General features: G+C 38.8%; 1 protein-coding gene across 1 annotated transcript; it reads left to right on the top strand.

Moving 5' to 3' along the window:
- The first annotated feature begins 2724 nt into the window (after nucleotides 1-2724).
- zgc:101744 (Receptor expression-enhancing protein 6-like) lies at nucleotides 2725-11788 on the top strand. The gene is made up of 6 exons (XM_022211141.2): nucleotides 2725-2866; nucleotides 2950-3082; nucleotides 7045-7138; nucleotides 8896-9034; nucleotides 10771-10939; nucleotides 11134-11788. The coding sequence occupies exons 2-6, from the start codon at nucleotides 2968-2970 to the stop codon at nucleotides 11169-11171; spliced, it is 555 nt and encodes a 184-aa protein (XP_022066833.1). The 5' UTR covers nucleotides 2725-2866; nucleotides 2950-2967; the 3' UTR covers nucleotides 11172-11788.
- Nucleotides 11789-12195: the final 407 nt, after the last annotated feature.

Here is a 12195-nt window from a genome sequence, read left to right as displayed (position 1 = left end):
TATTTAAGCAAAGGAAAACACTAAAATTAAACAGCAGGTGACAATTCAAAATACAATAAAATATGATGCAGTAAGGCCTTCTGTATTTCTTTATACAACCAAGTCCATGGCTCTCTGAAGTTCTGAGAGAACAAAGAACTGGACTCAGGGCAGCAGAAAGAAAGTGGCGTAAATCCCAAAAACCTGCTGATTTGTCCTCATACAAACAGAAACTTGCTTCCTTTACCTCCTGCTTGCAGTCTGCAAAGAAAGCTTTTTATCACAACAAGATCTGTGCAGCTTCTGATTCCAGAAAACTGTTTATGGCGTTCAACTCCTTGCTTTCTCCTCCAGCTGCTCAGCTATCCACTGAGCTGACTCCAGACATGTTTGCCTCCTTTTTCACTGAAAAGGTGGCTGCAGTCAGCAACCAGTTCTCTGAGCCTGACTGTCAGCTCAAACCCACTACTGCTCCTTCACTCTGCTGCTTTGCTCCTCTGAGCGAGGATGAGGTTTCCAGACTTCTTCTAAGCTCAAAACCTACAACTTGTCCTCTCGATCCAGACCATCTTACCCACAATCAAACCTGCAGTCACGCACATTGTCAACTCCTCCCTGGAAACTGGCATTTTTCCTGCTACTTTTAAACAAGCCCGCATCACCCCACTGCTCAAAAAGCCTCATCTCAACCCAGGCCAGGTTGAAAACTACAGGCCAGTCTCACTTCTACCATTCCTGTCGAAAATACTGGAGCGCTCAGTATTTAACCAAGTCTCTGAACATCTGCGGAACAATCCAGGTACTCTACTCTGATCCAGGTCTACTCCCCTTCATGCCCACTTCGATCTGCATGTGAGAGACGCCTGGTGCTTCCAGCCCAGCACGGCTCAAAATCTCTACCCAGACTCTTCTCCTCTGTTGTTCCCAAATGGTGGAACAAACTACCAAACTCTGTGCGTTCTGCTGAGTCCCTTTCTACTTTGAAGAGACAATTGAAGACTCAGTTGTTCAGAGAACACCTCGGCACTTAATCTGACTCCATCTTAGGGGTAGAATAAGTCAAGTGGTCCAAAACCCAGCACTTATTTAGCGCTGACAAAGTTGAAAAAAAAGGGGGGGGGGGGGGGTGTAGCAATTCTTCTGCAACTTGATGGCAACACCACTTGAAGCACTTTTTGCACTTACTACAGGTTTTTCCTTATGTCTGAATTCTTGCTTGTGTTGTACGTCTCTTTGGACAAAAGCGTTTGCTAAATGAAATTGTAGAATTGTAGAATTATACTATACTTTCTTTTCTAATATTTATCCTTCTGTAGATAAGTTTTCTTACAAAGAATAATGGAAAAATGGGGGTGGGGATTATTATAACTGTGACATGGCAAATTGAGGCACTTGAATGGCCCACAAATTGTTCCAGAGTACAAAATGTGCAGAAAGTGTTCAATTTTAACAATAATCATAATATATCTCTATGATTTCAATCATAGTTCACTCTGTCTCAAGTCATCAAATAATTTTTTTGAACAATTTCTGTTCAGCCATCTCTGATTTGCCTGAAAATGTTTGTATAAATTTCAGAATATTTATAAAGATATCTGTCAAAATTTGACTGAAATATCCAAGATGATTTGAAATCAAACTCCCTTTTTTGTTTTTGCTCATCAATCCACTACAAAACAATACATGTGATCAAGTATTTTATATATACTTCTTAATATAAAATACTTGATGAAAATATTTTTTAATATGAAAAATCTGTTTTGTTTTTGCATCCTAGCCTGGGCTCGGATCTTTCTGCATGGAGTTTGCATGTTCTCCCAATGTATTCATGGGTTTTCTCTGGGTACTCCCGCTTCCTCCCACAGTCCAATAGCATGCAGATGTTAACTGGTGATTCTAAACTGTCTGCAGGTGTGAATTGTGAGTGTGCTTGTTTGTCTCTATGTGTGGTCCTGTGATAGACTGGCGTCCAGTCCAGGGTGTCCCCTGTCTTCGCCCTAAGTCAACCCCCACCAGCTCCACTTACGACCCTACGGAGGATAAAGCAGCGAATAGATAATTAATGGATGGATGGATGTTTTGTTTGAACAACTGTATAAAGAAGACTTAGAACCAGGATATTAGTGTGCTTGTACTCATAAGGACAGAATACTGGGAAACTAGCAAAGAGGATGGTCAATATCCAGAATATTACAAAACAAAATGCTAATACAAAACATGTTTTGTTTTGCATTTTTGTGAAATGCAGCTACATATTTTTTTAATTAGTTGCTGACTTCTGCATTGTCAGTTTTGTGTATATATGCTCCAAGATAGGACTTGTCATGATAATTCAGTGTTTTATTGTTATTACTTTTATTATTGTTTTTAGACACCCAATATCAAAGATTCTTTGATCTACGTGTTCACTCTTTAAGTTTCTAAATTAATAGCATGATAAGAAATAATTGAAAATTTCAGTTTTTTTGTCTTTAAAAGTTCAAAAGACAAATTTTTAGCCTAAGTTTTCAATGAAAATCCTTGACAGCACAAGTATCTTTTTCCATAGTTTATGTTTTTTTTTTCTTATTTTTGTTTTGTTTGGACTTGTTTTGTTTTTGTATAGTTTTTTTTGTCTCGTTTTGATTCTAATGTGTGCCAGCCCAAGATTTTCATTGGCCCCATCTGACCTCCTCTTGAGTAGCCCCTGCACACAGTCTGCGCCTGCGCAGTCTGTGTGCAGCACAAACTGCTGGTTAGCGGCTGCAGTGAACGTTACTCAGTCGAGCTCTCTGATTGGTCAACGGCTCACTGCCAGACTCCTCCCCCCTGTATCACTGCAACTCGGTTCAGTCAGCAGCCAGCCAGGCAGTCAACGGCAAGTTTTTGGGCAAGTTATCAAACAAAGGTTAGTAAAACAATCCTCTGTTTTATCACAGACTTTTCGAGTGTCGGTATATGTAACATTTGTGTTGTTTGTCTTGGTCACAGACTCAAGAAGGCCCGAAAATGAGTCAGTATAAAGACCGCTTCGTGACTCTGCTCCATGAGAAGAACTTTGTGACAGATCAGTTGGCGACGTTGGAAGAAAAAACTGGAGTGAAGAGAGAATATATCGCCTTGGGTATGTTACCAGCACACGAAAACATAGCTTCACGTATATGCTTTGTACCATACTACAACTATTATTTAGCTTATCGTCCAAAAACACTCGCTACACCCTTGTTGTTAAGCAAACACGCCAACGTTTAGCTGATAAGTTACCGTTGAAACTAACTGGCACACTGTTGTGGTCACAGTGCTGCATGAGTACGTGTATTGTCACTGTGGTTTCATATCCTTTGACACAGTTAGCTACCTCATTTTTTATTGCCATGGCTATATACCAAAGTTCAACCAGCTCAGACCTTTATGTTGAAATGCAAGATTGCAGTCCTGCTAGATAGAACACCTATTTCAACATATTGCCGATGAATGAGCTGTGTCTAATATCTCAGATCCACCACCAGCTGGTCCTCAGGGGGTATTTTTATCACATCCTGAAATATCCCGTGCAAGGCAAAGATGGAAGCAGATTCTAGGATGACTGGCTATTCAGCTGTAGGCTGGTCCCCCAATTAGCTTTTGGGAGTTGTGTTTTGACACTGCTTTGGAGTCAGTTTGCACAGCATAAGTCAATAAAAACCAGAGACCTCAGGCAAGTTTTTTTTTTTTGGTCTGCAATGCCACTCAGCTGCAGGAAACAAGTCAGCCAGGGTGACCTACATTCAAACCCACTGTCTTTGTTCCTAACTGATCAAAACTGTTGTGTTCACATTCATATAATCAATTTCAAGGTCATACAGTATGCCAGTATTGATCCGGCAGATGAAAAGTTTTCACAGATGACACGCATGTTTGCAAAAAATGTGAATATTTTTTCCTGTCTAAAACAAAACATCAAAATACTTTACAATAAAAATGTAAAATAAAAGTCAGAAAATTCAAATCTTAACTTATAAACATTTATAGTTATTGAAATAAATACAGTTATTGCTGCTTGTCAGGAAAAAGCCAAGCTACAAAAATGAATTTTAAGAGGAAATTTTACAGATTATATTGAGTTTTTTCACCTGGGGGTCCCCTCCACTTTTGGTAACAAAAAGAGTATCCATAACAGTTGGTAATCATGCCAGACGATCACATTCATTTTGAGTCAATGGATCAGATTTTAGTGGCTGATATTTAGAAAATATACATTTTTAAAACCAGTGTGTCATCAGATACAGTGGTTTTTAACTTAATAAAACAAAATATGTTGCTAGGGATCCTTCAGATTTGATTATTAAACAACTGTGACTTCAGCATGACACTAAACAGCTTAAAAATAAATGTAGAGCTCTTTGGAACACAAGCTGAGTAATGGATAACCCACTCTAAAATAGAGCTCATATGAACCACTGAGTAATTGAAATGAACTAAACTGATGAATTATTCTCTATTACCAGCTTCTGAAATGTGAAGCTGTAATGCCTTTCTCTGTTTTCTGTTCATTAAATCAAATCTTTGAATTTTGGACTGCTGATGAGACAGATTAAGACTTTAAAAAATGTGCACCACACACTCTTTTTTTTTTTTTTTTTTTTACAATTACATGCTTAATCAGAAAGCAATTGGCAAATGATGAAAGCAATTGTTAGCTGCAGCCCTGTTCTAAAGTACAGTAAAAAAACATGTTTTGCATTTCTGCTCTGCACTTATTTACCTTTCCTATGATACTGCTGTAAAATGATAAGCTGATACGGATTAATAAAGCCATCACATGGTCAGTAAATGTCAGTGTTGCAGATTCAGCTGCTGATCTAGATCTGCTTTCAAATACTTCTGTGTTTTTGCTCTGTATCCACCACCAAAATGTCAAGCAAATTAAATACTTCAGATTGCATGCAAATACCACCCCGTCTCGACCCTGCATGTAGCGGGATGTAGAACCAGACAGAGCAGCCAAATTATACCATTTCTTGCCCTGTTTGCCGTGATGTCTCATTAGTGTCTTATGAACTTGGGAAAAGATCTGTTCGTTTGATGCTTTGGCCATATTTCAGGTGTGTTACAATTACTGATAATGAGCGTCAAATAGCAGATTCTTTCCTTTTGGCTCACTGTAATGTTAGATTGTACTTTGTCTTGATCTGAGTTAGTCAGAGGAACAAGGTCACAAAGCTGCTGAGAAACATCTTGAGTTCACGCTGACTCTTGTGACACTTTAATGTGTGAAGACTAATGTGCTGACTTCAGTAGAGAGGCCTCTTCTGTACTGTGCATGCTGCCAGTTCGGCGTAGTATTAGTGGCTATTAACTGCATGTTTCTCAAGCCAACTTCCACCCCTCACCCACTGTTCTCGTAACAATGGGTTTTTGTGATAGTTTCATGTTAAGCGGAACTGGATTTTCAGCTGGACTAGCGCTGGCCTGTAATTAGTATGAGTCATATTTTACAAGATTATGCAACTGTGTAATGACTTTTGACCCTATTTTTAGGCTTTCCACAATAAAGACATTATATCACATGGACACATTCATTGCCCATTGTCTTGAAGCACTTCAACAGTTTGTTACATAAAAGAAAATATCTAGCAGTTGGATTTCCGTTAGTCATCACTGACCAATCACACCAACCATTTTATCATTTCCACATGCAACATTGCTGCTCTGCAGACTGGAACATCTGTTTGCTGTTGTCTTTGTCAGCTAAGGTCTTCACTTTCAACCAGTTCTTCCACTTTACCTGCATTAGAGATGGCTGGGTGTGGGTATTTGTGTATGAGCTGCGACAAGCAAATGAGATGCAAATAACAGGCAATAGTTACAGCAGTATAAAAAGCTTTTAGTGCTTTGGATGCTGTGTGACTCCATTATGTTCTTGGCATTCGTCATATGTTAATTTTATATCAGCAGTTGAGTTTTGCATAAAACTGGATGACATATGCTGTTACTGACATCGACAGCTGCTTGAGGAGTGGTCTTCTTGTCCTGTTTTACCTGAAACCTGGTTCCCATAGAAACACCATCTGAATTCTGAAACTTCAAGTGTTTGAAAAATATATATATAAAACTGTCTCTGCACATTTTGAGAGGGAGAAAATAAACAACAGCGTGTCCTTTCTGAAAATGTCTGAGAGAAGTACTGACTAATTTGAAGACATTTGGACAAGTCACTGATGGGAGAAGTGAGTAGGTGAGCAGAGCTGGCCACACTGCAGTGCACTGTATGTTTTTTGTTTTTTTTTTCTTGTAAAGTCAGGATCTCGCCTTTCAGGCAGCCAGTCAGCCAGCTGTTTTAGCCTTTGAGGGATTTTCAGTAAGCAAAGTGTTGTTTTCAAAAGTAAGCAGCAAAGAGCTCAGTTCATGTATTACTCAATAAATGAAATTACTTTCTTATGCTTACTTCCTTTAAAAAAACTGCTAGCTTAAACTTTCATTTTTCAAGTTGTAACCTGCTGCTTTGTTTAATTTTCTGCAGTATTTTCGAGGTTTCATTTGGGTTTATTTTCTGTACTTGCAGCAGTGTTGTTGTTGTTATTGAATGTGTAAATGCAATTATATGTTCATTACTGATTATGTCCATGTCAGCTCAATGAACCTAATTACTTTAAAAGCAGAAAAAGTATATGCGTATAATTTTGGGAACATGTGTTGCTTTTAAAGGCATCTGTTCAGATTTCTTTGTACATTACACTTACACTGTAATACAAATTCTGTTTTTAAGTTATGCAGGAGCGGTGGTATTTGTGGAATCTCTCACTTACTTGGGGTCTATGGACTTGAAGTGCATAGTTCGACATCACTGAGTTTTGAGGTGTATTGAAAGTCGGCTTCTTCCACTGACGGGGTTTAAATACCAGTGTTTGACTTGTGTTTAGTGCTCCTCCTAATCCTGGTCCTGTGCGGCCTGGAGATCCTGCTAACAGACACACTCTGACAACAAATTAATGTGGCTTGACATGAGAGGTGTTTGTAAAGTAACCGGATAGCCTCACCCTCCCCTTCCTGTCGTCCCGTCTACCCCCACCTCACTTGCCTCCTCTCGTCTTTCTCCCTCTGCAGGTTTTCTGGGTTTCATCGGGCTGTATCTTCTGTTTGGTTATGGAGCCTCACTACTCTGCAACTTGATTGGCTTTGTCTATCCAGCATATTTCTCGTATGTATGAATTCACCCTTATTCTCATAACGTTGACTTTTTTTTCATGTTTCTTTCCTTTACAGACACAGAGTTCAATGGTAATCATCAGACAACTAGAATTGTATGGCAGAGCACAGTTTTTAATCAAACAATTAATAATTATGGCTCTTTCAGTCAACAAGTACGATAATACCAGATATTATCAAAGCTTTATTACTGACACATCCAACTGGAATGCAAAAGCTGTTAATTATTAAATGTAACTGGGTAGGTGTGTGGTTTTCCTGCCAACTGTCAGTAAGTGTTCTGTGGAAAAGGCCAGTTTTGTTTTTAGTATTACCATTGAGATTTTATTGATTACTAACAGTGGCTGATTGTTTTACAAGTGTGTGTTATCTCTGCTTTAGCTCTTGTTGGTCACATTCAAGTACACAGCGCCCTCCTTAATTATTGGCACCCCTGGTTAAGATGTGTTCTTTAGCTTCTAATAAATTCATTTTTTTCTAAATAATATAGGACCACATTGAAAAAAATAGCAAAATCCAACCTTTATTTAAAGTGCATTTATTTAGTGGGGAAAATCACACATTAAGAAATAATTCTTTTACATCAAACATGTGTGCCACCATTATTAGCAACCCTGATGTTAATACTTTGTACAACCTCCTTTTGCCAACAAAACAGCACCTGATCTTCTCCTATAATACATTTTTCTACAATTTTCAGTGTGAGAGTTTGCTTCTGCAATGTTAATTGAATTTATTTTAAGGCTTTCAACACATCTTAACCAGGGGTGCCAATAATTATGGAGGGCGCTGTATGTTAAGACAAATGCTTAAAAGATAGGTTTAGATTTTTAAAGTCATATAACTTGCATGAATGTGTGCACACTGAAAACTGTCCTGGCCACTGCAGTTATTTTCCTCTCTCTGCTGCCTGTAAAAGTGATGTCCTTGAACTGTTCTCCTTTAATAAAAAATAGTTTTTTGTATAACCATTCCCCCCCGCTGCAGCTCAGCAAAGAGAGCGCTGTCAGCAACACTAACAAAAGATGATTTTTTACTTTAAAGGACAACATTGAAAAATACTAGGCTATCTTCACTTAAAAAAATAATTTTTGCACAGAAACAATAACTGTGAATTTTGTAACTCATCACCCACACTGAGCAGGGATGATTACTGCGGTCAACAACTCCTCCAAAGTACACTAAAAGCATTTTTTTTTTCAATGAAGATAAAAGTAAATTAACCATAAAAACAGTCTAGACATTGTTAATGTGGTAAATTAATATTTACCTTACTGTTTTCTAATTCTATATAGTGTTAGCTAAGTGTTTTGAAAGGCTGATTGATGATTAGAAAACCCTTCTGCAATTATGTTATCGCATGAATAAAAGCGTTAGTTTTCATGGAAAACATGAAATTGCCTGGGTGACCCAAAACTTTGAACGGTAGTGTACGTATGGAGATATGGGAGACTAATAAATTAAAGATCCCCTGCGGTGTTGTTACTATAGACCAACTTCTTTTTAAACATTTAGCTCACCAAATCAAATTGTGTTTATCCATCAGGCCTGAACCATTTTTACTATATTCCCTGTTTTATGCAGAATTTGAATCATTTTTGGAAAACAACATGCATGAGATACAAAAAATACAGGTAGCTGTCCCGTTATGGGGGAAAAAAATGCTCTGCAATGCTGCTTGTTGCCCCAGGACAACGCACTTGAAGTTTGGACTTAGAAAGCTGTCCTGCTGTTCTTCTGTCCTTCCAGCATCAAGGCCATTGAGAGCAACATTAAGGAGGATGACACACAGTGGCTGACGTACTGGGTTGTTTACGGACTCTTCAGCATCGTTGAAGCCTTCTCTGACATCTTTCTGTCCTGGTTCCCATTTTACTATGCTGGCAAGGTAGGCTGACCTTTAGGTTTGCGGAGGGTTTTTATGCTACTTTTTACTTTGCTGTTTAAATAGGGTGACCATATTCTGTTTCTCTGAAAAGAGGACATACTTCCAGCTCGCACGCGAAAAATTTTCGAAAAAAATATAGAAATAATGCCTCAAGTCAACGGTCCTTTTTTTCCTTCTTTTTCCTTTTCTTATTAGCCACAGAGACATAAGTCCCAGCTTTGCAGACTGTACATTCTGCCTCCCATTTGACACGACCCGGACGAAAACGGGTACATTTTTCGCATTTCATCAGTGAAATGACATTTGCTTTTCGGCATTTTCTTTCGGTTCGAGTGTTCTCTCGCAGTGTGCCTACCTGCCTGTCAGCCTGCGAGGAGTGAGTGACTGTGGAGCGTTCCGGGGTTCGGCTCAAACTCCGCCTCTCAGAGCGTGTTTCCTAAGGAACCATTCAATGTGAATGATAAATACACTGGTCTGTGACGCGCTCAAGCTAGGCAAGATCAAAAACCCGGACATTTGAAGGACTTTATAAACGCCGGCTTCTCAAAAGAGGACATGTCCGGCCAAAAGAGGACGTATGGTCACCCTAGTTTAAACTCTTTAGATCTACTGTGTGGAGCTGACAACAGACTTAATACTGCTCACATGGTTAAACCAGCCTGTCACTTGTTGGATTAAACCACAAACTTGTCGCTGTGGTGAATCACATGAGGTTTGATGTCTGTGGGCCTTTACTTTGATGCTGGCTAACGCTGCACTCTTGTGGACACATTGCATAATGGCAGAAAACGGAATATACTGTATGCAGAAGAGAGCTGGGGCTCATACAAAATCTGCATTCTAAGGAAGTTTTGATAATGTAGTGTGCTCATCCTTGAAAAGTTGGAAATGGTAGTCCAAAAAAGTCGGCATGCAGATTGGTGGACACTGTCAGCTGATGACACACTGAGCAAAACACAAGAATGATTTGTGAATGTTTGAGACAGCTCCAAGAACCTAATTATTAAAGCTTTGGCAAAACTTTTTGTTCTGTTTGGCAGAGTAGAAATCCAATGTTACAGTTTTATTAGCATCTAAGTGTGTGTGTGTCCCTTCTGATCAGGGACACGAGTTTCTCTTCCATAGTTCGGCAAAGTTATAATCTGTGTCATGAGACAAAGTGAACCCACACATCAGAGAGCTCTGCTTTGACCATCCAAAGTGACCTCCTTATCCAATTGTTTCGGCCTAATTACCACGACCGTCCTTGCTCGCCTTCGTTAAGACGGTTTGCTTTCAATGAATAAATTTAATCCTGGAAAAAATAGGATTAATAAACAATGTCTCATCCGGTGCAATGGGTAAATTAACATAGAATTATTAACAAAGCAACAATATGATACAGCACATAATTCTAGCAACATTCCAACACTGCTGTGGTTAACTGCACAAGGTTTGTGAATCACAGGGCTGCAGCTTAGTTATTTTCATTGCTGATTATGCATTCTATTTTTGTGTGTTTACTGGTTAATCTGTTAACTTGAAAATATATACAAAATGGTGATTTCTTGGCATCCATGAAGACATCAAATTGCTTGTTTGTTCCAACCAGTATACTAAAACCCAAAGTTCTTTACTTTATTGTCAGAATAGATAAAGAACCCAGCACCAGTTACTTTAGATATAATACACACATTGAGCAATAGGTAGTATCTGTCACCAGATCTGTAACAATCTACTCTCTGCTCCCTCTTCAGTGTTTGTTCCTGATTTGGTGTATGGCTCCAGTGACATGGAACGGTTCTGACCTCTTGTACAAGCGCTTGATCCGGCCATTCTTCTTGAAACACCAGGCTGCCATGGACACCATGGTCAGCGATCTGAGTACCAAGGCTAAGAACATAACTGAGAACGTCACAAAGGAGGGTGAGATACCAACTGTGTACATGCAAGTCGATCCACATTTAATTCATGCATGCAGCAACGTTTTGATACTCCGCACAAACTCACCTCACACATTCACGCTGTAAGAAATATCCTCAAATACAGTATTATTTTGTCTTTATTGCTACCTATATGATATTTACAGTATATTTTTTCTTCTCTGTTCATTCCATCAGCTGTTAGCCGGGCCCTCATCCACGACAAGAACCAGTGAGAAACACGAAGAGGCCTGCTGTGTATGTGACTGACTGACTGGCTGTCTGAGTGAGTGAATGAGTGTATGTATGTGTCCTGTTGTTCACCTCTTCCATGGCAAAGGATGTTGACTGACCCCTACTTCATTTGGTGAACTGAAGCTTCACACTCCTATCATGAAAACACATTAAAGATCCACAACAGTTTACTGTCATCAGTACTGCTAAGACAATCACTTAAAACTGTGACCTTTTCAATGTGATCTTTGTTGTAGTGTGACAAAATACATTATTAGCAAAAACGTATGATTGCATACCTACAAGTTTAAATACATATGTCCAGTTGAGCCATTTGCGACAGAAAGCTAAAGCTAGTGAGGCTGGTTGTTAAAGCAGGTTGCCCTAAAATGTGTTCCTAAACAGCCTTTTTTATAATTGATAATCAAAACTGGAATGTTTAAATGCCATTGGTACCTTGTTTCTCCTACTAGCCTTATTCTCAAAGTGCTGAGCAGAATTTAAAGTCTGTTTGAGCTATTGGGAAGGTTCTCAGTCTTTAACATTAACTGGACAACTTCTGTCTTTTGATATGTCTTAATTTATCAACTCAATAAAACTGGAACCTTGACGAAATGGAGATCTCTGCGTTTGGCTTTAAACTGGCATGACTTTATTTCTGTTCCTTCCAGGGCCCTTTTTCCAGGCACCTCACAAAGTGCGAAATGGGGTTTCATTTGGTCCAAATTACAACGTTCACGCTCCAGTGATTTCTGTAATTGTTTTTTTTTATAGCAGTGGCGAGTCGGGGAAATTGTATTTCTCGATTCATAACCTCTGCAGATTTGGTTCGAGTTCATTTTGCTGCATCGATATATTTTTTTATTAATAAACTTTATCTGCAGTAATTGTAAAAGACGCCTGACTATCTTTTTCTATGTTTTGAGAAAATTTAGTGTCGGTAACCATTTTTGAAATTGGTGTATATCAATTTAAGATTCACTTTAAGTTTTAAATGTAACCAAATACTTTTTGCATAGAATTAAA

The sequence above is a fragment of the Acanthochromis polyacanthus genome, chromosome 1 (genome assembly GCF_021347895.1).
Source record: "Acanthochromis polyacanthus isolate Apoly-LR-REF ecotype Palm Island chromosome 1, KAUST_Apoly_ChrSc, whole genome shotgun sequence".
NCBI classification, from domain to species: Eukaryota; Metazoa; Chordata; class Actinopteri; family Pomacentridae; genus Acanthochromis; species Acanthochromis polyacanthus.
Note: the sequence above shows the minus strand (reverse complement) of the source record. Positions and strands in the feature narration are given on the sequence as shown.

What these genes read in the sequence shown, in the direction of transcription:
- zgc:101744 (XM_022211141.2), top strand. Translation starts at nt 2,968, where the DNA reads ATGAGTCAGTATAAAGACCGCTTCGTGACTCTGCTCCATGAGAAGAAC. An exon ending in GTCTATCCAGCATATTTCTC is followed by an intron (nt 7,139 to 8,895) that starts GTATGTATGAAT and finishes CTGTCCTTCCAG; the next exon opens with CATCAAGGCCATTGAGAGCA. An exon ending in CATTTTACTATGCTGGCAAG is followed by an intron (nt 9,035 to 10,770) that starts GTAGGCTGACCT and finishes CTCCCTCTTCAG; the next exon opens with TGTTTGTTCCTGATTTGGTG.